This window comes from Bufo gargarizans, chromosome 1, assembly GCF_014858855.1.
Source record: "Bufo gargarizans isolate SCDJY-AF-19 chromosome 1, ASM1485885v1, whole genome shotgun sequence".
Taxonomy (NCBI): Eukaryota; Metazoa; Chordata; class Amphibia; order Anura; family Bufonidae; genus Bufo; species Bufo gargarizans.
In genome coordinates, this window is record NC_058080.1 from 265,466,776 (window position 1) to 265,491,366 (window position 24,591).

The 24,591-nt window shown below is 42.9% G+C and overlaps 1 protein-coding gene across 5 annotated transcripts in view; it reads left to right on the top strand.

Moving 5' to 3' along the window:
* Positions 1-24,591, top strand: part of FAM13A (family with sequence similarity 13 member A) — a 246,196-nt gene that overhangs the window by 168,792 nt on the left and 52,813 nt on the right. For all 5 annotated transcript variants that reach the window (XM_044302842.1, XM_044302813.1, XM_044302833.1 and 2 more), the window contains 3 exons: positions 7,783-7,824; positions 17,614-17,655; positions 20,887-21,069. In XM_044302842.1, coding sequence (XP_044158777.1) covers positions 7,783-7,824; positions 17,614-17,655; positions 20,887-21,069 — 267 coding nt within the window. The remainder of the gene's footprint in view (positions 1-7,782; positions 7,825-17,613; positions 17,656-20,886; positions 21,070-24,591) is intronic.

Below are 24,591 nucleotides of genomic sequence, written 5' to 3' on the forward strand. Positions count from 1 at the left end.
CATTGACATATGTATTCCAGGTACTCTCCCCCAGAAGAATTGCTTTCAGGGCTCATGCACACGAACATAAGGGCTCAGTTATTCAGTTACCACAATGTACAGGCACTGGCCATGTGCACTTCGCGCTGCTGTGCAGACCCATTGACTTGCATGGTTCCACGATCCACAAGATACAACTGAAGATAGGACTTCGACTATCTCTTGCAGAGTGGAGGCACAGATCGGAAGCCCAGGGAAACACTATGAATCGCTTCTATGGGCCTCCGCACATAAAACAGATAGAACATGTTGCATCTTTGGCCGTATCTTGCAGAATACGGACCCTTTCAAGTCAATGGGTCCGCACCTCAAGATTTAGTGCACACGGCCAGTGCCCGTATATTGTTGACCGCTATTGCGTACTGGCACTGAGCCAGTACGGATGTGTGCATAAGCCCTTAGGGAAAAATATCTCCATGCATATGGCACCGTACCCAGACTGTACTGGAACCAAATTCAACCAGATTGTGAACAAAACTTCCCTCACTCCTCTATGCATAAGTGCTTGATTCAGTCTCATAGGAGAGCTGTTAAGGCCCTACCACAACTAATCTATGTGAGGTTCAAGTCATCATTCTAACTTGGTCCTCTACTTTTTGGGGCGGGCGATACATGGGTGGACGTCTTTTGCCTTTCAGTTGTTCTATTACTAAATAACCTTTCAGGCTACAGACCGAGCGGACATTCTCCAGGATTAAAAAAGGTCTGCTTTTTTATTTATTTTTTCTCTCCAGAAACCACTCCATGCTTCACCAGGGGTTATATCTGGTATTGTATCTTTGCCCCATCTGCATTATTTAACACAACCATGGACAAATGTGGTGCTGTTTCCTGGGAAAAATATCACATATCCAGTGATAGAAATATCTTAGGAGACACTGCAATATTGCAGCTCTTTGCAGGGAGCCGTGTATTTAGTGCCAAAGTTGCTTTGTCTGAGCTCACTGTTAAAATACAGCTCAATCAGGGTGGTGTAATGGAGTCGAAAAGTGCATCAGTTATTATCCAAACTGTGGCCATCTTAAAATGTTCTTCAGAGGTTACCTCAGATGGAAGAGGTACCCAGTATCTCCCCTTCAGCATATTAAACAAATGACATGGAGCTGCAATTCCCGTTGCGCTCAGATCAAACATGTCCCCAGTGAAGCCGTCAGCTGTCCTGTTTTAGAGATATAACTTTGAAAAAGTAACCCTCTGTATGTAAATGAGGTCCATGGAGTCATTGGTCAGCTCACAGAAATGGAGTCACAGAGTCACCACTGTCAACCCACCCATCTTAGTTTGATTGACATCCCCCAGGCATGAAATCTCAGCAGCGCAGCCAATGATGTTTACATGCCAGGAGATAGGTGGGTACAAAGCAGTGACTCCAGCATTGCTCTGAGACTCCATGATGACTCCGTGGACCTCATTTAGGTACAGAAAGGTAATTTTTTTAAGGTTGCATGTCTCCAAAATGGAACTGCTGATAGTTTCTTCACTGGAGACATGTTTGATTTCAGTGTAACAGGACCTGCAGCTCCATGTTATTAATTTAAAGGGAACCAGGGATGAATCTATGGCTGCATTGCAGAGAAAACAGTGTTTTAATAACATGTGACCAGCATTGTACACTCCAGTTTACCTAAACTCCTGGTAGTGAACTAAGACCAGCAGTAAAAGTATAATAGAGACGGCCATTCTTCAGCCCTGCAGACATGACTTCTACAGTGGTCTTGTAAACTGGACAGCTCCAGACGATAATCTTGTGTCATTGACTCAGTCTGAAACAGCTTAGCCCAAAAATGATTTGCACTAAGCCTAGTATTATGTATTATCTTCTGCGTAGTATTAAGCACTTGCCAAAATCATCCCTGCAACTGTTCTCACGTTTCTTTATCATTGTTATTATCGAGCATCCATTGCTGTGTAATCTCTGTTTCAGGAAAAGCCGCTTCTTAGGGATCATTCACACGAACGTGTGCCGCCCGTGCCGTGCATTCGCTCCCCAATTCACAGGCACCGTCCGTGTGGCCTGCACTGACGGATGCAGACCTATTCAACTTGAAGAGGTCCACAATCCGTCCACACCCACCACAAAATAAATATAGCATGTTCTATTTCTTGGTGGTGCAGCAAAGGTCTCTATAGAGCTTCCGTGGCCTTCCGCTTCATGCCTCCGCTCCTTATCTTCTGGATTGCGGACCCGTTCAATTGAATGGTTCTGCAACTGTTATATGGTGCGCACACGGCTGGTGCCTGTATATTACAGACCGGCTGTTTGCGGGCTGCAATATGGGAACGGCCGGCACACACTTGTGTGTGCATGAGCCCTTATATATATTATATCTAGTGGTGGACTTGATGTTCCAGCAGGACTGCACTTTTACGGATGATGATTGTATATTATTCTGGATAAATTGTGGTAATTTTGTGATGGAGAATATTTAATTCAGCTAAAGAGACATTAATGGAGGAGATTTATCATAACTGGTACAAGGGATAACTGGCTTAGTTGGCCATAGCAACCTATGAAATTCCAACCTTAATTTTCCAAAGGAGGTCTGAAAAATATAAGCTGGAATCTGATTGGTTGTTGTGGGCACTGAGCCAGTTTTCCTTTACACCGGTCTTGATAAATCTCCCCCATTGCATTGATATCCTACTGCAGGGGTCAGCAACCTTTGGCACTCCAGCTGCTGTAAAACTACAACTCCCAGCATGCAAACATGCTCAGCTGTTCTTCAAACTCCCACAGAAGTGAATGAAGCATTCTGGGAGTTTCTGAACAGCTGGAATGCTGGAGGTTGCTGATCCCTGTGAAGTCTCGCTATTCATAAAGACATTGGAGGAGATTTATCAAACTGGTGTAAAGTAGAACTGGCTCAGTTGCCCATAGAAAGCAATCAGATTCCACCTTACATTTTCCAGACCTCTTTTGGAAAATTAAAGTTGGAATTTCATAGGTTGCTATGGCTAACTAAGCCAGTTTTCACCTTTCATTTTTGACGGCCCCTTTGGAAAATTAAAAGTGGAATCTGATTGGTTGCTATGGGCAACTAAGCAAGAACATTACACCACTTTGATAACTCTACCCCATCATCTTCTATCAGTTCTTCTCTGGCAAATCGTGTTTAAAAAAGAAAACATCACATTTTGTTTTGCCATGAATTGTAATAAATCAACTTAGGAGTGCTATAGTTTTCTTACTTGTTCATATCCTGTGCATTTTAAGAATATTTTAATTATATAACTTAAAATTATAGAGAGAATTTGTTTTCATAAAATTAAAGGGGTGTTCCAGGGTTTTGTTATTGATGGCCTAGCCTCAGTATAGACCATCAGTATTTTGATCACGAGTCTGCTTTTTCAGTATAATGGCTCATGCACACAAACACTCCGCAAATGCACGGGCACCAACCGCGGGGCTGCCGCATGCGGGTCGCGGACCCATTCACTCGAATGGGGTCTGCGATCCGCATTTGACTGTCCACACCTTAAAAAAGTAGTGTATGCACTACTTTTTTGCGGTGTGGAGGCACGGACAGAAAACCCACAGAAGCACTCTAGTGTTTCTGTGGATTTCCGATCCGTGTCTCCGTTCCGCACCGCATCTCACGGATTTTGATGTGGGGTGCACATAGCTGTATGCGGACCGCAATACGGCCACGGCTGGGCAACAGCGGTGTGCATAAGTCCTAACTCTTATACTGGAAATTAACCGCTCTGTCCATTGTGTAGTTTACAGAGCTGGTTATGGCATACAGTGCTGCTCCCACTCACTTTAATGGGAGCAGTGCTGCTGTAACCAGCTCCAATCCTACACAGTGGATGGAATTGTGTAGTTCAGCTGCCAGAGCTACTGCAGAACAGCCGATCGAATGGGGTTCAGGGTGTCAGACCCCGCCAATCAGATATTGATAACAAAGTCCTATAATACCCTTAAAGACACCTACTACTAAATATAATATTGTCAGCAGAGATTTGGATTGTGATAGCTGAAGGCTAATATGTATAGAGTTTACTTAAATTAAAGGCTAGGCAAATGCCCTGAGTAAAAATCCACTATTAACTTGTGTGTATAGCTCCTTCTGGCAGAATGTACCGTAAGTAAATCAGAAGTTAGGTAGTGACATATATGCCGGGAAAAGGTCCTGGCGTACACTTCCGACTATCGCCTCTGACAGCTTTAGAGTCCAACAAAAACCCTTTGTACTATGCAGTATACTTTTATTTTTTATTTTTTACTGTGTTGTATCGCATACCATAGTCTACTACTCTTTTTCAATATTTTTTGTATACATACATCAGCTTAATCTTAGACAATGGGTAGCTTTGGTCAGTTTAATGGAACCCTTTGGACACCTTTATCATGTACGTCAGGGGCTTTTTCCAGCGTATGTGCCAAGATTTCACTATTGCCTTAGGGCAGTAGTCAAAGATTATTTTCTTTGTTTTATTGACTTTTTTGTTGGTTTCCTGCAGCCATTTTTGCAATAGTGAACACAGGACATGTAGCCACATTTGTTGTCACAAGGTAATTGGCTTCCTGGCAAGTGGTGGTAAATTTTAAAGCTGTTATTGACAAAACATGATTACAAAATGATAGTATGGCTGCAAGCTGTCTGGTAGTCTATGTTTTATGTGTAATACATCTGGATGGAACATCTAGGTACCTAACGATTATTAATGAGCCAGTGCCTTGGCTCGCTTTCGATAAAGTCATGGAAAGGTGCTGAGGCAGCAGTTCTGCAAAAAGTTCCAGCACCACGACTTGTCATAAAATCGGAGTTCGGTTGAAGCTTTTTAAAACGGCATACATCAGATAATTGCGTGTTTTGGGTCTTTAGTCGTGACGTACCACATAAAAAATATTGTAAATAATTTAAAAGAAAGTGTCAGCCTAGCCCACTTCTAGGTACACATGTAAGATTGTGGTGAAACTTACTGAGGTTCATTATCTACACACCTCCAGAATGCGGTATTGGGGTCTGTTCACATCCACTTGCATACAGTTTTTCTTTTTTTGTGGTATACTTTTATAGTGCCCAAAAGAGGGTCAAAAGAACACTCTTAACCTCTGTTGGGCTAACGTAACCCTGTGGATATGTTGCAAGCTTTCTCCGCATACATGCTAAAAATACAGAAGTGATGTAAGCATCGCTTTAGTTATTTATTCAAACTTTAGATAGTCTTTAATACCCTGTTTGTCTATGTAAATATAGCAAAAAAAACAAATCTTTCGGTGACCTAGTAACCAGTGTTTGTCTGGGGAACAAAGTGGTTGTGGATAAATGGTAAGGGTGGAGACTGTGCTCATTGTTCAACGTGTTCCTTCCCTCCAGCAAAAAAAGCTTAAACAATGCCAAGCACATTGACCCTATTCCCACTTGTGGTAGGACGGGCATTGTTTTTACATGTCAAGTACTGGTATCATGCCAATAACAAAGCTGCTGTCACTGTTTTATAGCCAGTCACAAGTCTTCTCATTTATTGGACATGCTGGAACTCTAGATGGTTTTCTGTGATGGTTCTTCAAGGCTTGGTGCATTGGCTGTGAGGACAAAATCAAGATCCTGTCAAATAAACTTTATGGTTTGGACAACTGATTTACAATATGCTTGCACTGGCATGAATTGGTTCTTCATCAGTTATCATGAGTATGCTTTTGTGGCGCAAGCATTTTGATCTGTAGAGTACTAAAAAGAATGTAGATGTTGACATGACAGTCACGACAAGTTTGGAGCAGACAGTGTGTAGAGCGTGTACAGTAAACGCTTGTATACTGTTCTCCTTCTCAGTTTCTTTGCAGAGCTCAGTGACCCTGGCAGATGCTCTCCTTTTAGACTGTAGGACTGTAAGCTAAAATAAATTCCTGCTCGGCAACACAATGGGAGCTTCAACTACAGAGTCATAAAACACTGGATTACGAGAAGTGGACTCGGATCTTATTGTATATTGTTCAGAGGCGTTCTCCCATAGGAGGGGAGGGGGGGTGCACAAAGGTCTAACTGAGCAGTTGGTTGCCAGGACTTTTTAGTCGAGTCTCCTGTCCATAGCTGTAGAGTGACCTTGGTTGTTTGGTGCATGCTGTGGAGAACAGCTGCAGTGTTCTTAGACCATGAGAGAAGCACAACACTTGCTGCACCTGTCTAGTCTTAGCATGGGAGAATCTCAGCTCATGGATACATGCCCATATGTATGTATACAGGTATTTTTCAGTGTTATGTGATGAAAGTCTTTTTTAGAATTTACTTAGTGTGGGACTACACCTTGACTACTTGTAGCAAGACTTTTTTCTAGAGTATTCCAAACTTTGAGAGATTTTCTAAACATTTCCAAACCATTCTCATTATACTCTATGGAGGATAAAACTAGATACTACCTAGTACTGTAAGAAACTTCTGTGGGTGGCTTATATCAAGGGAGGACAAAAGGACCAGGGTAGGAAATCAACGTGCTAGATCTGTCAGGAGATAGCTGGGATCTCCACATACACTTTGTTAGCTGCTCCTTTTGAAAACCGGTGGGTTTGGCCGACACTAGTCTAATGTGTAGAGAGGCTTTGTTTTCTTCTGCTGCATTTGTATTACCACTAGTACTTTTCATACATACTGTGGTGAGTATAATACCTCTTAAATGGGATGAATAATCTCTTGGAAGTTACATGAGCTTGTTCTATTACATAAGTTATTTTGTCTAGATGTGAGGATAATTTGTTTGTATATTGTGTCTGTAGAAAAGACTCTATTAAAAAAATTGCTTTGTGAGGCTATACGCGCTTCTGTGGCAGAGGTTTTGACACAAAGCTTTGTCCCCGATTCCGGCAAAAAGACCAAACACCAGCCAGCAAAATGCCAGTCAAAAGTGCAGAACAGATTCATTATACCTTATGGCTGGAGTAGAGTTAACACTCCTGTTTTGTGAGATTTCTAAAATGTGTTATCTAATCTAAGCAAACACCTTCAATTGCTTTTCAATGGCTTTTGTCTCAAGATAATGCGAATAGTTAAGAAATTTGAGTTAAGAGCTGGAATGCTGACCCTGCTACATCTGTATGTCTGTGGAGGCTCCACTCCTGGTTTTGGCTCACAATCACTGATGGAAATTGCTGACCAAATCACTGAAGTGTGAATGAGGCATTACTCACTTTATTGATTCCCACCGCTCCCATGCTGACGATTTTCAGTCCAGGATCCTCCCAGGCCAGTCTCTGTATTCTGACCTTCAGTGATGCAGTTTTGACATTTGACCGCTGCAGTCGTTCACCAGTGATGTGGTGACCTCAGTGGGGTGCATGCAGTGCTCACTTGTCTGTATGGTAAAAATTTAAAATCAAGGGGCTTGACAACCCCTTTAAGCAATATAGGTTCATTTGGGTCACAGCAATCGTGCACAGTTCTACTACTTTACATCAGTATAGCTATTTGTCATAGTGTAGGGTCTCGAAGCAAGCTTCGGTGGGAATAAGTGTGTGCACATTCTTTCTGTGAAAACAGGTGCCAGTCGAGCTGCTCTACCAGTAGGTGGCATTCTGGGCTTGATGGTATACTCTATCGTCGTGTCATACTACTTTTTTTTTTTCTTTTGAAAGCTTGTTTGCCAGTTGTTACTTGTAACGTGCAGAGGCTCCTGGGATGGGACTAGTAAACCTAGAATAGAAGTTTGGGAATTTAACTCCATTAAATGCCAGATTTTGGCTCTTTGTCCTGTATGGATCTGTGTGAAGCTTTCTAATGTCCCCTTTCTTTTTATTTCCTACAGTTCTCAGGAAGATGACCGGCCCATGTCTCCTTTCTATATGAGGTAGGATTGCTGTTCTTTCTATAGTCGGTAATTCATCAATGTAGTATATTTTCATGCCCGTTTCTCTGTACTTGTATAGTCCAGTCGCACCACTCGGTATCAATCTAATGTCCCTTTCACACATGCACGCACTAGGGCTAGTTTAATTGGAAACTATGTTATGCCATGTATTTGAAGTGTAGGAAGAAACTGGACTACCTGGAGGAAGCGAAAATGTAAGGGAAAATTCTATTTAGATATTGCATTGCTTGTATTCAAACTCTGAATCAGAATATTGTCTTAAGTTCCTATTAGGCTGGGTTCACATATAGTGGCAGTCTGGCCATAGACCCTACAAGGAATTTTCCCAGTGGGCCAATGCCCAGGGAGCTGCCTGAGCCCTCCTCATGTCTTCTGGCCGGGTACATAACAATCTGATGCTCTCAGCATTAATTAATTTAGAAGCATTAGGTACTTATGCACCTGACCAGCGGCACTGTGTTATTTGGTTCTGCTGAGGCAGTATTTTGTGCTGTACCACGGTATTGTAGGCCCTGCCTACTTGTGTTGGCCTGCCTTCTCTCAATTTGGATCTGCTTACAACATGGGGCCACTTTTAGATTTTTATTTTTCTCAGTCCTGTTCACATATATCATTTATATTCGGCTAGTTATTTTGTCCCTGAGCCTGACACAACTGTTGAAACTTTGGGCACTTTGTGTACCAGTCTAGGGTCCTTAACCAAACAGAAAAATGCTGCATACTGTCCAGTGCAAGGAAACATCCAGCATGCATCATGTACCAGAAACAAAACCATGAATTCATTCAGACACCAGTTTCCCTCCAGCATTTCTGTACTACTCTAGATAGAAACTATACCGGATCACTGGATTTATGTGAATATAGTACCACATATACCCTTCAAAGCCTTCCTAGTCATTCAGCAGAGAGCAGTCACATGCCATATATTACTGCAAGCTAACCTCCTAAGGCACCTTTCACATCTGTGTCAGAAGCTCTGTTGGGGGCCCCCGTCACAGAATTAATCAAAAATAGCGGAGAGAAAAGTCCTGCATGCACTACTTTCTTTCTCCTCCCAAAAAAATGGAATTCTAGCAGATCCCACTATAGTCAATGGGTTCTGCTTGGCTCCGTCCGTTATTTGCCGAATCCGGAACTTGCGTTATTTTCGTTCTTCTGCTCTTAAAACAGAACAGAAATAATGGTGGTGATGTGAAAGCAGCCTAAGATGTGGGATATCTGGACCGTTATTTCATAGGTACCATTTGCCAGCTTGTTCAGCTTTGACAGAACATCATATATGTGCTAATTTAGAATTAGTGACGGTTCTCTTCAGTATACCTGTGTTTTTAGCAGTTCTGTGGTCCTTGTAATGGATAGTGGTTTTACAGGCCAACAGGAATTAGTGTAGTTACGGTATGTGAATAGCTGATTAGCGTTATGTGGCTGCGACCCTTCAGCTATGCAGCTGCTTGAGTATGAGACCCAAGATACGTGCCAAACAAATGGTCTGATGTCATAAAATGCCTTCCTTTATAACTGCATGTAAGTATGCTGTCACAAGTCCTTTATGTAAGTGCATTCTCAGATGAAGTTGTCATAGGTACAAGGAAACAAGATATTTGTTGGCTGTATTCTCTATGGTAGATGACATTCCGAGAGGATGACGTTCAGGGAACCTTACCTAACCCTTAGGGCTCATTCACACGACTGTGGTTTGGTTCTGCCTTTTTTGCGGCTCGGGTGCAGACCCATTCACTTCAGTGGGGCCGCAAAAGATGCGGAAAGCACTCCTTTTGCTGTCCGCATCCGTTGCTTCGTTCCGTGGCCCCGCAAAAATTATAGATCATGTCCTATTGTTGTCTGTTTTGCAGACAAGAATAGGCATTTCTATAGCGGGCCGTCCATTCCATTCCGCAAATTGCAGAAGGCACACGGGTGGCATCCGTGTTTTGCGGATCCGCAATTTGCAGACCGCAAAACACAGCACGTTCATGTGAACAAGCCCTTATCATGTGAACAGTGATAGGTGTGTCTGCCTGTCCTGTAAGTGACATTGTCACATTGTGTTCTACTGACAGCCAGTACAGTCATAAAATCATTAGCATTAGTGATTCTTGCTCTATATAGACTGCAGTTACTGTGATTTCCAGCACGTAACATGCGTCCTTCATCTGCTGCACTTAAAAGGGGTTGTCCTAGTCATATCATTTTGTGAAGGCAGGGAACCTTAACATCCCGAACCCCCTGTGTTCTAGCGCCCCCGTCATGTTTTGGCTGCAGCAGTTACATGCCCTTATACCGCATCAGTGGTATACGGCACAAGACTGCTAAGGCCAGTGTTTGGCTATTGCGGTCATGAGTGGTATACAGGCATGTCACTGCTGCAGAATTAGGCTAGGGCGACACTGGTCACGGCTTGCTGAGTTGAGGTGATCCCTTAGAAATGAATGGGATCTCTGCGGCAGTCACAAGAAATCCGACAAGGGCTTTTTATCGTTGCCCCTTTTCAGTAAGGCATCAGTGAAAAAACTGCTGTGAAAAACCCCCAGTTTAGGCCTCATGCACATGACCGTTGTTGTGTTCCATTCCGCAAAATGGGGTTCCGTTGTTCCGTGATCCGTTTCCGTTTTTTTGTTTCCGTGTGTCTTCCTTTATTTTTGGAGGATCTCCAGACATGAAGGAAAGTAAAAAAAAAAAAAAATCTAAGTCAAGTTTGCCATGCAAATGATGGGAAAAATAAAACGGACGCGGATGACAATCTTGTGTGCCTCCGCGGTTTTTTTTCACGGTCCCATTGACTTGAATGGCTCCGCAAACCGTTTTCCGTGAAAAAAATAGGACTGGAACCACGGATCACGGACGACAAACGGTGCATTTGCCGAGTTTTCAACGGACCCAATGAAAGTCAATGGGTCCGAAGAAAATCACGAAAAACAGAACAACGGACACAGAATAAAACAACGGTCATGTGCATGAGGCCTTAACTGGATGTCGTGTGAATGTAGCCTGAGGAGCGAAAATCCGATTCCATATTCTGCTTACATTTTTCTACATTTGGGAAACCAAGAAACGGAAACCTGCACACAAGAGCTGACTGTGAGAGCAGTGATTGGCGTTTAGTCGGGTAAAACAGTGACTAATTGCTTTGAGCGAAGCTGATCAGAACTGTGAGAGAACAAGGCTCCCGACCTGCTATATGGCAGTTTTATGAGGCAGGAGGTGCCACAGCGCCTCGTTGGGATTCCTCCTCTGCAATGTCCATTGCTGTTGGTCAGGTTTTTAAAGCACGGCTTGTTCCCATCCTTATCACAGCTATTTCAGGCTTAATGGTTGCCTCCAAAGATCTGGCTCTCATTTATCATTATTGTTTGGCCATGCCACGTTTATTTGGTTTTTTATAAAGCCTTATATTAAAGATCAGTAGTAAAAGATTAAGGGTCAGTAGTTTGAAACCATGAATATGCTACAGTACCAGGTAAACACATTCATAAGACAATAGGATCCTTTAATATGGCAGTTGAACTATGATGCTTTAAAGAGGACCTGTCACCTCTCCTGACATGTCTGTATTAGTAACTACTTGCATTCCCCATGGAGCATTAATCTTAGGACTCTGTGTTGTGCCATTCCTTTATTATTCCTGCTAGAAGTTATGAATGAATTGCTAGATGTTTGCAGTGAAGGTCCAGATGGGTGTTACCAGGAGGTGGTGTGAAGCTGCACATCTGGCACTGGCAGCACTGATTAGGGAGTGTCAGATTGTGCAGGCACACCCCCACACTGGTAACACCAACTGGATCTTCTCTGCCAGCCACTAGTAATTCATTCTTAGCTTCTATCAGGACTAATAAATAAAAAAAGCGACTACATAGTCATATGCAGACTCAGACTGGTCCACAGGGGTACAGTGGAATCCACTGGTGGGCCCCTGAGCAATGTGGACCCCTAGTCTCCCACCCCCTGCACAAGTGATTTACTGCAATACATACATATATTCAATGTACAGCACCTCAACCAGCCTATGTTCATATAAAAAACTTGTTAGATTTTTTATTATATTTGAATGTATCCAGATAGTGGGCCCTAGGTACCCCAGTCTGACACTGGTCATATAAGTAGATGCTCCAGAATAGGGATCAGTGATTTGTTTCGAACAAATCAGTTTGTCTCATCAGCAAGAGTTCTTCACCTATGAGGGACTCTCCCTGCAAGAATTGCCCCCTTGCCGCTTGACTGACAGGTCTGGACATCTCGCCTGGCCCAGGCAAACTTGCCGCTGCTCCCATGGGTCAGAGACTTTACTTCCACTACTGAAGCAGTAACTGCACAAGCGCCACTACACTTCCAGAAGGCGGAAGCAAATCCTCAGCACTTGAATCACTACTTGAAGCAGTGGCCCAGGAGTGAGATTGGTAGGGCCAGGCGAGAATCTGTTCACTCATCCCTACTGCAGAATTGTTATTACGTGTGGAATGCAAGTACTCTAATTACTAAAACACACGTCAGGAGAGGTTACAGGTCCTCTCTTAAGTAATCAAACTGGGAATTGCATTATTTTCATTAGTCAAGTAAAAATGATTGTATTCTTTGTTTGAAGGGGTTGTCCCCCTCAGGATAGACCATCCCCAGCTGATCGTCAGGGTTCTGACACACTGCACCAGCTGTTTGGCAGTGGCTCCATTCAAACGGGGGCCGCAGTTGTCGGACTCCCGCCGATCAGACATTTATCCCTTATCCACAGATTTTTTTTAATGCAGCATATAGATGAAACACCGCAGCAGAAAATCCACATATATACACCGCTCGTGGCCATTACCTTAAGTCGTCAGTTTGGAAATTCTTCAGAAAAGTCAGATAAGTTACAGAATTTATTGGAGCTAGTGAATTCTATAGTTTTCTGTTAGATCACATATAGTGCGGTGTGAATAGTGAATTATTAATCATGACTGGAGTTCTGGGATTGTAGCAACGACCCTCATTAGGTGTAATGACCTAAATGAATAACGGCTTAGACAATGTTTAACTTGTTGAAGGTTATTGTAACAGCAGCTTACTGAAATTCATAAGTTTCACTTTTAAAGGGGTTCTGCACTTTGTTTAAACTGATGATCTATCCTGTGGATAGATCATCAGCTTCTGATCGGCGGGGGTCCGACACCTGGGACCCCCACCGATCCTCTGTTCGAATGGAGCTTAGCACCGTCCAGGCCAGTGATACTAGTCGTGACGTCAATGGGCCACTTTTTCTGCAGCTCCTTCTTGATTGACAGGCCAGGCTAGAAGACTATGCAGGAGCCTGGCTCTGTCAATCAAGAAGGAGAGGAGGAGCTGTCAGAGGAAAGCAGAGGATGAAGGGTGCACCATGTTATAGAACAGGAGGAGCTGAGCAGATTGATATATATTTTGGTGGGAAAAGATTCAGTAAAATGTGTAATTTATACAATTATATCTTTGCATTTTCCACCTTCTGTGAACAAGTATTGGTACAAGGAGGAGATGTTATCAGTGACTGTCTATGTACACTTATTTACACAATGCCACCAATCGCTGATAACAACTCCCCACTGTACCGATAGCTGTTCGCAGGAGGTGGAAAAAGCAAAGGTATAAACGTATAAAATACAGGTTTTACCAAACAAAACCTATATCTCAATCTGCTTAGCTCCTCTTGCCCTATAACCCGATGCTGTCAGATTGCACTGCATTTTGTGGTGACACGTCCTCTTTAACTGCTTATTTGCATATGTATTAATAGTACTTTTTCTCTAGAAAGAAACTGCTAACAATTGCTAAGTAAAAGGCACCATTAGATTCAACGGAGCTAGACCTACAAGGCATTGTGCTTAGTTTAACAATGAATTTCCTGTTGGTCTTTAGCCTCGGCATGTCCGCCATGAGAAAGAAAAGCTGGCCATCCACATGCATTAAAGGGGTTGTGCAGCGATTTATACTCAGGATAGGTCATCAATATCAGATTGGCGGGGGTCCAACACCCAGGACCCCTGCCAAACAGCTGTTTGACGAGGAGTTCTTTATGCGAGCGCTGTTAACTCTTCATTACACTACACATCATCTCCTGTGTAACGTTCTCATAGTGTAATTGCAAGTACTCGCTCCTTTCAAGTGAAGTGGGTGAGCGCTCGTCATTGCACTGGACTTTCAAGACGAAGTGCGGTGTAATGAACACGAAGCAGCGCTCTCACCTGATCGATGGGGGTGCCGGGTTTGGACCCCCACCAATTATATATTGATTACCTATCCTGAGGATAGGTCATCAATATAAATAGCCGCACAACCATCAGCAATTTAACCCAAATCTACCATACCTTGTTTTCACAGTTTATTTTTTTAGCAAGATGAATATATGCTGCTACCAGAATCTGTCCTGTGAAGGATCGGGCATGTTTAAATCCACCATTCCTGATCCTTTTTTCCCTTACTCTTCTCACTCCCCAAGGAAATTGGCTGGCGGGTTCAGTCATATTTATCTAGTGTGTGGACAACTTTAGAATCGGGTTCTGCCACAACAAAACAGGTAAAGCCCCCCTCCCCTGAACCAGTACATTGTACTACATACAGATAATGTCACCCAGCCTATACATCCATATAAAAACTGAATAGATCCACCAGGTGGCTGAGTTGACATCTAGAGACCAAGGCAGGTCAGACAAAATTCTCTTTCCCCGGTGGTCCACTTTCTCAACGTCACTGATCATCTTTTAGCATGCCTTGCTCCTGCCTGCCGCTGTTTGAACATGTGTTCAAGGCAAGAGCTAGTTAACAGGATCCAGACAGGGTCTACAGGACAGAACAGTCTGATGCACAGGCTACAGCAGGCTACCTCTGAAAAAAAATGTGTGCGCTACAGTTTTAGGTATTTGCAAATGAGGGTCAGTTAATATTTGCATGTTGTACAGCGGGCTCCCAGAATGTACTTTACTGGTGAGCCCTTTGCACCCCAGTCCAACACTGGATAGGCTGGATTTTTAGATTTTTTTTTTTTTTTGTTTTTGAATATTTCCAAGGAACCTTTTTAGCAACATGCACCTTCCGAGAACTAGAAAATTACATTTTTTATTGATTATATGTTTCAGTAATATTTCATTTTAAATGCCCTATTTGTTGCACAGTAATACTTTTTGTGGGACTAACTCCTTGAAGCCATGCATGGCTAAAAAGGGTTATCCAGGTAAATATAATGATTACCTATCCCCAGGAAAGGTCATCATTATCACATCGAATAGTGGCCAAGTCTCGGCATCCCCCAGTCAGCTGTTTCAGGGAGTGTCCTCGCTCACTGGAGCTCTGGGGAGTGCAGCCGGCTCCCTGAAGCTTCCCAAGTACGGCGCCATACACATACTGTGTTTGGTATTGTAGCTCAGCCACATTCACGTCAGTGAGGCTGAGCTTCAACTAGGCTATATGATCAATTTATGGTGACTTCACATAGCCTAGGATGACGGAGTGCTGGCCTCTTCTAACAGCTGACCTGATATTGATGACCTGTCCAGAAGAATTTTTGCTAACCACTTTAATAGAAACATAGCAATTTTTCCATAGACTGCAGTAGAGAACTATAGCTGTCTGTGGTAAAAGTGATCTAAGGACTGCATGTTCGGTCCCCCTTGGGGACTGAAAAAAATAAATAAAACTTAATTGGTACTGTGGCATCCCATAATGTGGAACTGACATTTAATTGTATTTATCTTGAACAGTGAACACCATAATGGACAAAGAAATCAAACTGCCTGAATCGCCTCTTTTTAGCTACAAACACAATTGAAAAAGAGTGATCAAATAGTCATACATAGCCCAAAATGGTATCAACTGCAGCTTGGTCCTTGTCTTCAAAGCCCAGAAGGAACAACAAGTTAAATAAATTAGATACAGGTAAAATGGGTATTCCCATCTGAGACAATGGGGGAATATCGCTAGGATATGTCCCTATTGTCTTATAGGTGCGGGTCCTACCTCTTGTGAACGGAGCCAGGAAGGTGGTGGCTGGAGGACCCTGTGTTTCCCTGGGTCTGGCTACCTTCAAGCACTCTACCCATAGAAGTGAATGGGAGCACACCATTTTTATGGGGCTGACTGAAAAAGCTGAGCCAGCGATTGGTTATTTTCGGCGGCCCCATAGAAATGAATGGAGGGCACACTTAGGTCTTCGTTCTCGGTGGGACCTCTGGGACCTGCACCTATCAGACAATGGGTTCACTGTTGCCTGAGATGGGAATACCCCTTTAAGGTCCTTTTGCACAGATCAATGTATCTGGCAATTATTGGGAGCGGAGATGTGACGCAATCACCTTCGTTGTATGGGGACCAGTGATCACTATAGTGGTCGCTTGTCCCCATAGAAAATCACTGTTCTGCTGCACAAACCGTTTTCGTGCTGTCAAAATGACATTTGCTTGTTCGTCGGGTGATGGCCAGTACCATTTTCACAGTTCAGTTATCGGGAATGAGCATTTCTATAAGCGCTCACCCCCTCATAATTTGCCCGTTTGTGCGTCTGTGTGAAGGGTCCTTTTTTTTTTTTCTGACTCTTTTCCTAAAAAACTGTTTATCTGCTCAGCTCCTCCTGCCTGCAGCTCAGATATCATGTTCAATGTAACAGCTCTATAGACAGAAATACTCTAATCATACTGACCCTCAGAATAAAGGTAACGTGTCATTTTGTCCGCACAGTGAGCACTGTAAAAACGTATGGCTCAGTTGCTGATTTTCCCTATACATGCTATGGTGCCATAAAAAAGTACTTGTCCCACAAGAAAACAAGCAACCATACATCTATTTGCAAGTTATGGCTTTTGGAAGGTTGGGAGTAAAAAATGAAAATGTAAAAGCAGAACATGGCAGCGGTGGGAAGGGGTTAATAGACAAGTGAAGGGACTTTTCTGTATCATTGCCAAATGTTTTGTTAACATATATTACACAAGGATCCTTCAGCCTGTAGGGTTGATATGCGGTATAGGAGTAGTACTTTTGCAGCTGTATTACCCTCATTGCCTTATTACATGTAGTGTAAATGATTAACGTGACACACTGGTAAAGTAGTGGAATTGTGCCATATATCGGGTGTAATATGTGGGAGGTTGCATGCTTCTTAGATACATATTTATAGTTACGCCTGTTTGGTATCTGGTCATTTAAGATTAACTTAATGATAAGGTGAAGTTTCATGGGATTTTCTTGTAGGACAGAGCTGTCTTCAGAGATTAGACACCGCTCTCCCTCGAGACTCTACCCTCGAGACTCTACTTGTTTAGGAACGCAGCTAACCTATGTGTGTTGTTGTCTTTCTGTATATGTATTACCTTATGTAACAAGGTGTTTGTTTATTTATTTATTGTTTTATGGGGTTTGTTCTTGAAATGAAATACTGTACATTGATATATCTGCTGGGCATCTATCAGTTTCTAGCTGTTCTATACTTGTGTTGTTTCTCCATAGACAAAAAGCCATTAGTATCCAGGGAAATTTCATTCTGCCATGCACATTGCCACATTCTTTTGAAATGACAAGCTCATTCAGTGCCCTGGAGTCAATCTCATTATGCTAACATGGGAATGACTTCAGTATAAAAGCAGTTTGCATGGTGCGTGTGTGTTGGGGATTAGATCTTGACAGAGGATCACATTTTAATCCACTTTTGGAGATGATGCATACCGCCTCGAATAGGGGATGCAAACTAGGTGTCTTCCTCTTCACCACCGTTTTGAGTGTCCAGCTTGACAGATCTGTGTCACTTAATGCAACTTTCTTCTCCTTGTCTTCTTTCTGCAGTAGTCACGTGGCCCAGGTCAGCACCGTCCCTGCTGGTAGAGAGTAAGTCCTTAAGCTCTTTGTTTGTGTGATCAGAACGGCATGGACTGTGGATATCTCTGTAACTATACACCACAATACATTTCTTCAGTCTGTCTCCAGTATTTTACTATATTATTCGATGTTATTGTTTGGTTGCTATATTTTTATGCTGTCATCAACGCCCTTTTTAATTACGTGGTGTTCATTTTCCTTTCCGTGAAACCGGTGACGTTAGAGAGATCTCCATTTTCATAATCTCCTCAATTGCTGCCCATCCACTTATTTCAGTAGTGTGCTTAAAGGACCACTAAACCATGATAATCAAAACAGTAGTAGTAACTTGCAAAGTAAAGTTTGTCTATAGCTCTTTCTGCATCTACAGAAAGCAGCTTAGTGGACTCCTGCAGTCAGATTCCTCTGGCTCTGTGGACAGTCAAAACTGGACTTTTGAGGAAGGGGTGCGAGTTAATCCAAAGTTCATCAGCTTCTTACAGAACTTCCCCCTGTGTGTGCAGGTACATTACACACCAACACTACAGATAGTGGTACCCAGCTTTCCCAGGCGCCTTAATGTCAAGTTTTTCCTATTTAACTTTCCAAGGACCTTGAAAGGTAAATCTGCCTTGCTATGGCACGGTTTGTGAGTGAGGAGAGGGATTATTTAGGTTGACATAGGGGGTCATTTATGAACCAGAAATGCACCTATATGAAGCATATTTCTGGCGCAGATTGGAGCGCAAAGGTCCATTGTACCTCAATCTGTGACCTTTCCTCGCTTTTACGCCAGGTCTAATTAAGTAGATCTGGCAGGAAAGAGGACGGGCCGGCTGGCTCCTCTCATTAACCATTTTCTTCTCCTGTTTTAGCGTAGAAAATGGTCTGAATGTAGGACAGCTACAGTAATTAGTAATTGGGACTGCTAAACACTAAGGGCTGTTTCACACGAGCGGATGCCGTGCGTGACATCCGCTCCGTGAAAGACAGCCAAGACCCGATGCAGACTGCAGAGGCACGGAGCAGTAACATGACTGATAATGCTCCGTGCCTCTCTGTGATCTCTTTACTACGAAATCACAGTGACAACTTTATCTCGCTGTGATTTCGTAGTAAAGAGATCACAGAGAGGCACGGAGCATTATCAGTCATGTTAATGCTCCGTGCCTCTGCAGTCTGCATCGGGTCTTGGCACTCTTTCACGGAGCGGATGTCACGCACGGCATCCGCTCGTGTGAAACAGCCCTAAGGAGCACACTTATTAAAAAAGACGTTTTAGACGCTGGTCTTAATAAAGCCTTGCGCTGGCGGTGGACTGCAGTTATGTAGAGGCTGGCATCAGCCTTTCAGCTTCTGTCTTACTTTTAGAAGTGGCGGTGGATCCGCCAAAGTTATGTAGAGGCTGATGCCAGCCTCTACATAACTGCAGTCCACCGCCAGCGCAAGGCTTTATTAAGACCAGCGTCTAAAATGCCTTTTTTAATAAGTGTGCTCCTTAGTTTTTAGCAGTCCCAATTGCAGATTCACATATTGTTACTCGGCTTTCCCAACCCCTGAAAGACAAATCTGCCTAATTATTTAGGTAGATTTACAAGTTGGCAGTCCCTGTTACAGATGCATATGTTACTCAGCTTTCCCAGGACCCTGGAAGGGTTTTGGTACATTTTAATTTTTCACAGTGTCTATTATAGCTCAATGAGGTTCTTAACCCAACTTTTCCAGGACCACGAAAGGCAAATTTGTCTAGCTGTTAGGGAATGGGGGGAGGGATGTATTAGTATGGAGGGTTCTTCACTGGGATTATTACTTATCTCTCCATGCTCCTGCCTAGCAAATCCAGCTACTTATTCTACATTACTGTAGATTTCCCAATTCATAAAAAGCCTGATCTGACAGTCTGCAGTCTGGGCAAGCTGGGTAGCAATATCTACCGGGCCGGTGATGGGGGCATATTGGTTCTATAAAATACACACAGTCCTGTCCGGATACATTGATGTAATGGAGGCCACACTTGGTACATACATTCTGTACACACTAGATCCATAAATATAGTATTAAGACAACTATATATGTAGGTTGGACTCCAGCATACCTCCACATGATTTCCAAAGCCACTGAAAGGCAAATCTGCCCAGGTATGCAGTGAATTTCGTGAGTATAAAAGCATAACTAGTCAGATTTGCTATTCAGCTGTCTAGTAAATTTACGTGACTTTCCCTGTAGATTTGTGATAGAGGCCTCAATTGGCTGTGCAAACACGACTTGGTATTATTGATATTATGGCTTTGGTTGGCACTGTTACCAAATATATTTTGTACAATCAGCAACTAGGAGATTCTTTCCAAGAAAATGGCCATGCACACTGTGTAGACAAAAAGTATGGAGCTTAAATCCAGCCCCCTCCTCCTTAATGTCCTGCCTCGCATGCACTAGTCTCAAAGGGGGCAGTGGGATGGAGGAGAGGGCATGGCTGCAGCCAAAGAGAAAAAATACACTGCTTTTCATGGTCTGCAGTTGTGGCATTGGACAAAACCAGTGGAAAAAAAATAAGATTTACATTTTGTTGAGTGTTCTTTTTTGTTTAGTTGTCCTTTTAATAGCCATAACAAGTAAGCTTCTATGATCTTTGTACTCTGCAAACCAATCTCTAAAAGGGAATATGTCATCAGAAGAGGATCTATTAATTAAATCAATTTTGTATAGTAAACATTTTTACAAATTATTGTGGTTTTTTTGTGGTTTTTTGCCCCCAAGTCGATGGGGGTCTTTTACCATGGCCTTTTATGCCAGTTTTTAGCTGAGCTGCAAACCAAGCACAGTTGCTATTGTGCGGTGCGGTGCTTATTAAGCTGCGACGAGGCCACTCTGCTTACCAAAGCACCAGTGAGTATTGCGGCTTCCTCAAACAGTGCTGGGAGTCAGACCACCACCAATCTCATATTGATGAAAATCCCAAAGAACCCCTTTAATTCGTAAAAAAAAATATCCCTTTAACAAGTTTACCCACAATTTGCAGAATATCAGCTGCACTATATTAATTAGCTCTTTGGGGTGAGGTTTACTATTTTGGCAGCCCCATTAATCTCTGCATTTGGCAGCCTCTCAGCATCCACATAAGTGAGATTTCTGCTGAGCACTTTAGATGGTGCTCTGTTCCCTCCATGAGAGGACTTAGATACAGCCATGGGACAATATATTTCTGTGCTACAGACCCCTTCATGTTTGCCCCTTATACAAAATCTTTGTGTTTTTTCACAGACTTTTGGAAAGAACAATCAGGACTGCTGTAGAGCAACATCTCTTTGACGTACTTGGCCCTGGTAGTCAAAGTTCAGAGGAATCAGAGTCTGGAACATCATCCCCTTCCCCAAGCTTGTCTGCAAGACAGAGGAGGAGACATCTGAAAGAGCAGGATGAGAGCCGGAAAAAGCCCAGAGACATGTAAGGAACATTTTATTTACTGCACGTTTCCTCTGGAATGGGCAGGTGTTACTTTCAACATCCCCTCCGGGCAATTTCCATATCATAGTTATGCTTTTCATCAGCTATGCTGTGTTTACATGAAACAATGATTTCACTAAGATTGTTGCCTAATATAAATGCCGAAGATGATCAGCAGTTTTAACTATACTAGATAAAGTTGTTCAGGCACAATAAAAAATTATGGATAGCAGTATTTGTAAAAGTTGCTTATACAACTTTTAGAACCAAACGTTCATTCCAAAATGGGGGCCTATTATCAGATACTCATGACAGTTTTTCAAACTACAGTAGCAATCAAACATCACAAAAAATGTCAGTCTTCACAGTATTCATATACAATCAGACACAGCTGAGGATCGAGCCCCTTTGTGGCTGGTCACCATTGTGGCCTGCTGTTGGCTGCTCCCCCCATTGTCGGATGTTTGGATCTGAACGACGGGGAGATGCAGCGGCAGCCGTGCAGGGATCCAGAGCGACGCAGGTTCCAGGAAGCAGGTAAGTAAAATCCATACAAGGGGCCTGGGCATTTGGGAGGGGGGGGTGGGATTTTAGATATCGGATAACCCCTTTAATTATTATCAAAGTCATGTCTCAAGGCCTGTATAAAAGATGGAACTTTACCTTATAGGATAGCTACCAAGCTATGCCTTTAAAGGGGTATTCCCATCTCCAACAGTGGGGGCATACCTACACCGAGAACGCAGCGGAGAAGGTGGGGGCCACCACCAAGCACTCTCCCCACAGAAGTGAATGGAAGCGCACTGTACTTGCACGGCAACCGCTTCTATTCAGTGGGACCAGTACCTATCAGATAATGGGGGCATATACTAGCAATAGGCTCCCATTGTCTGAGATGGGAATACCCCTTTAAGTGTAATTAGAGGCAAAGTTTGCTAAGAACTTATTGCGTACATTCTTCCCAGAATTCCAGAGGAGCTTATAAGACTCCTCACGCCGATTAGGTGCTTCCATAAGGAGATATAGTATCCCCTGAATCCTGACCTCTCGCCCAGTTAAGCCAGTACTCTCTGCTCTGCATCACCCTGAAACAGCTGTCTGCAAATTAGTTGCTGGCTTAATTATTATACAAGTCATGTCTCAAGGCCTGTTTAAAAGGTAGAACATTGACTTAAAGGTGGCATTAGAGGCAGAGCTAGTTAGCTCATTTGCATGCCCTCTTGTTGGAATGAGAAATGTTGACAGTGATCACTGGAGTTTGCTGTCTAGAATATCATGTTATGGGATCTCCTGTAAACTAGTGGGCACTTATTGAGCATGTTTTTCTGTTTTCCTGTAAGCCATGCCAGTCTTCATTCTGGATTTGTGCTCTTTTATAATCTTTCCAGCTAAATAATCACTATTTGTTCTTGTATAAACATGGAATGAATTGGTGGTATTGTTTAGTATTCTAATCTAAATTGATTCCTTTCATCGCCATTGACTTAGGAATGTTTTGTTCCCTACAAATAAAGCTACTTGACCTTCAGAGAAATAATTTACCATTTTAAATCAATGATCCCCCTGGACGGTGCTCGCTGTTAAACAGCTATAGATGAGTGTTTATGGTTTGCGTCTTGGCTTTAGATCAGAAATACTGAAAATCATTCCTGTAGTCTATATTCATGAAATTATATAAACAAAGTAGCAGGCACACTCGTATTTGGGATTGGATAAAACATATTTTTTCTAATAGTTAGTATAAAAACTTGTATATAGGGTTACAAGTATGTAGATAGAGGTGTGATGTGAAGTGAAGTTGAGATAAGAGGTAGACTGACTGAGACCACTGGACACTAGATGTGTGTTCCGGATTGGGTAAAAAGATGTAGTGTAAAATACGAAATAGCTGGTACCAGACTTGGTGAAAAAGCTTAGTTGGTCAAGTCCATGGTTAAAGTTGATTGAAAAAAATATAAAAATTCATATAAGATTAGAAATAATGTTAAAATGTGTTAGCCATATGTGCTATAGTACGTCTATGATATCTGTTATATTCTGCTTTCCCAAATCATATAGTGGAGTGGTCAACTTCCCAAGAGACAATAGTAATTGGAATAATATCAGTCTTTTGTGTATAATGCCACATATTATATATTATATATATTACACATTCTAATATGGAGTATTACCATCTTGGACATTGATGGCATATCTCTAGGATATGCCGTCAGAGTCAGATCTGCGTGTTTTCCACCTCTGTGATCTGCTCCTATCTCCAGAACGGGACGCCCAACATGTGCCCAGCTTCTCCTCCATTCACTTCTATGGGACCTCTGGAAAAAAGCCAAGAAACGTCTGACCACTATTTAATGGACAGAGTTGATTACTGCAGTGCTGCTCCCATTGCAGAACAGCTGATTGGCAGGGGTGCAGGGTGTTGGACTCTGGACAATCGGGTAGAGATGATCCATCCTGAGGAAAGGCCATTGCTTGTTAAAATCTTGGACATCCCATTGAAAGCATATTAAGTGAACCATCTCTCTTCCACTTTACGAATCATGATATCATATCTACAGTCAGTTCTGAGAAGCTCCATACTAACTTGCACCACTGCCTCAATGATTGTCGATTTTGGCCCACTGATTTGGGGACAAGGGTACAGGGCTGTCACCTTAACAGATGACAGAAGAGTAAATTGTTTTCCACTCTATTCTTGTTTTGCTTTTGGAGGTCTCCTCTTTAGGGTTCCCTTTGTAATAGTGAAACATTGCCATTATCCCGGTTTGCCCTTCCTGCTGTAAAGTAGACATGCATTTAGTAAATGTTGCTTATTGTTCACTAATGACCGACGCTGCTTTTTTGGTCAAAGCTCCAATACATTGTTTGGTGAACGATCATTATGCCATGGCAGCCTTACACATAAGTACATAGACTTTTACAGTCTCTCAGTCTAGCCATGCATGTTCAATGACACTGGGTGAGGGACACAAGATCTTTCTGGGAACATTCATCAACTAGCAGTTTACATAAGAACATTTTAAACATGGTCTATTTCTTTCCAAACTTCACTTTTATGAATGCTCATTTTGGTTGAAATCATACATTTTTCTCAAATTTGGACTAATGTGTGTGGTCACTTATATTAGAGGGGTTCTGCGCTTTGTTTAAACTGATGATCTATCTTGTGGATAGATCATCAGCATCTGATCGGCAGGTGTCCGACACCCGGGACCCCCACCGATCAGCTGTTTGAGAAGGCAGCGGCGCTCCAGCAGCGCAGAGGCCTTCTCACTGTTTACCGCTGGCCCAGTGACGTCACGACTTATATCACTGGCCTGGGCGCGGCTAAGCTCTGTTCACTTGAATGGAGCTTAGCTGCGCCCACGCAAGTTGATACTAGTCGTGACGTCAGTGGGCCAGCGGTAAACAGTGAAAAGGCTGCGGCACTGCTGGAGCGCCGCTGCCTTCTCAAACAGCTGATCGGCGGGGGTCCCGGGTGTCGGACCCCCGCCGATCAGATGCTGAGGATAGATCATCAGT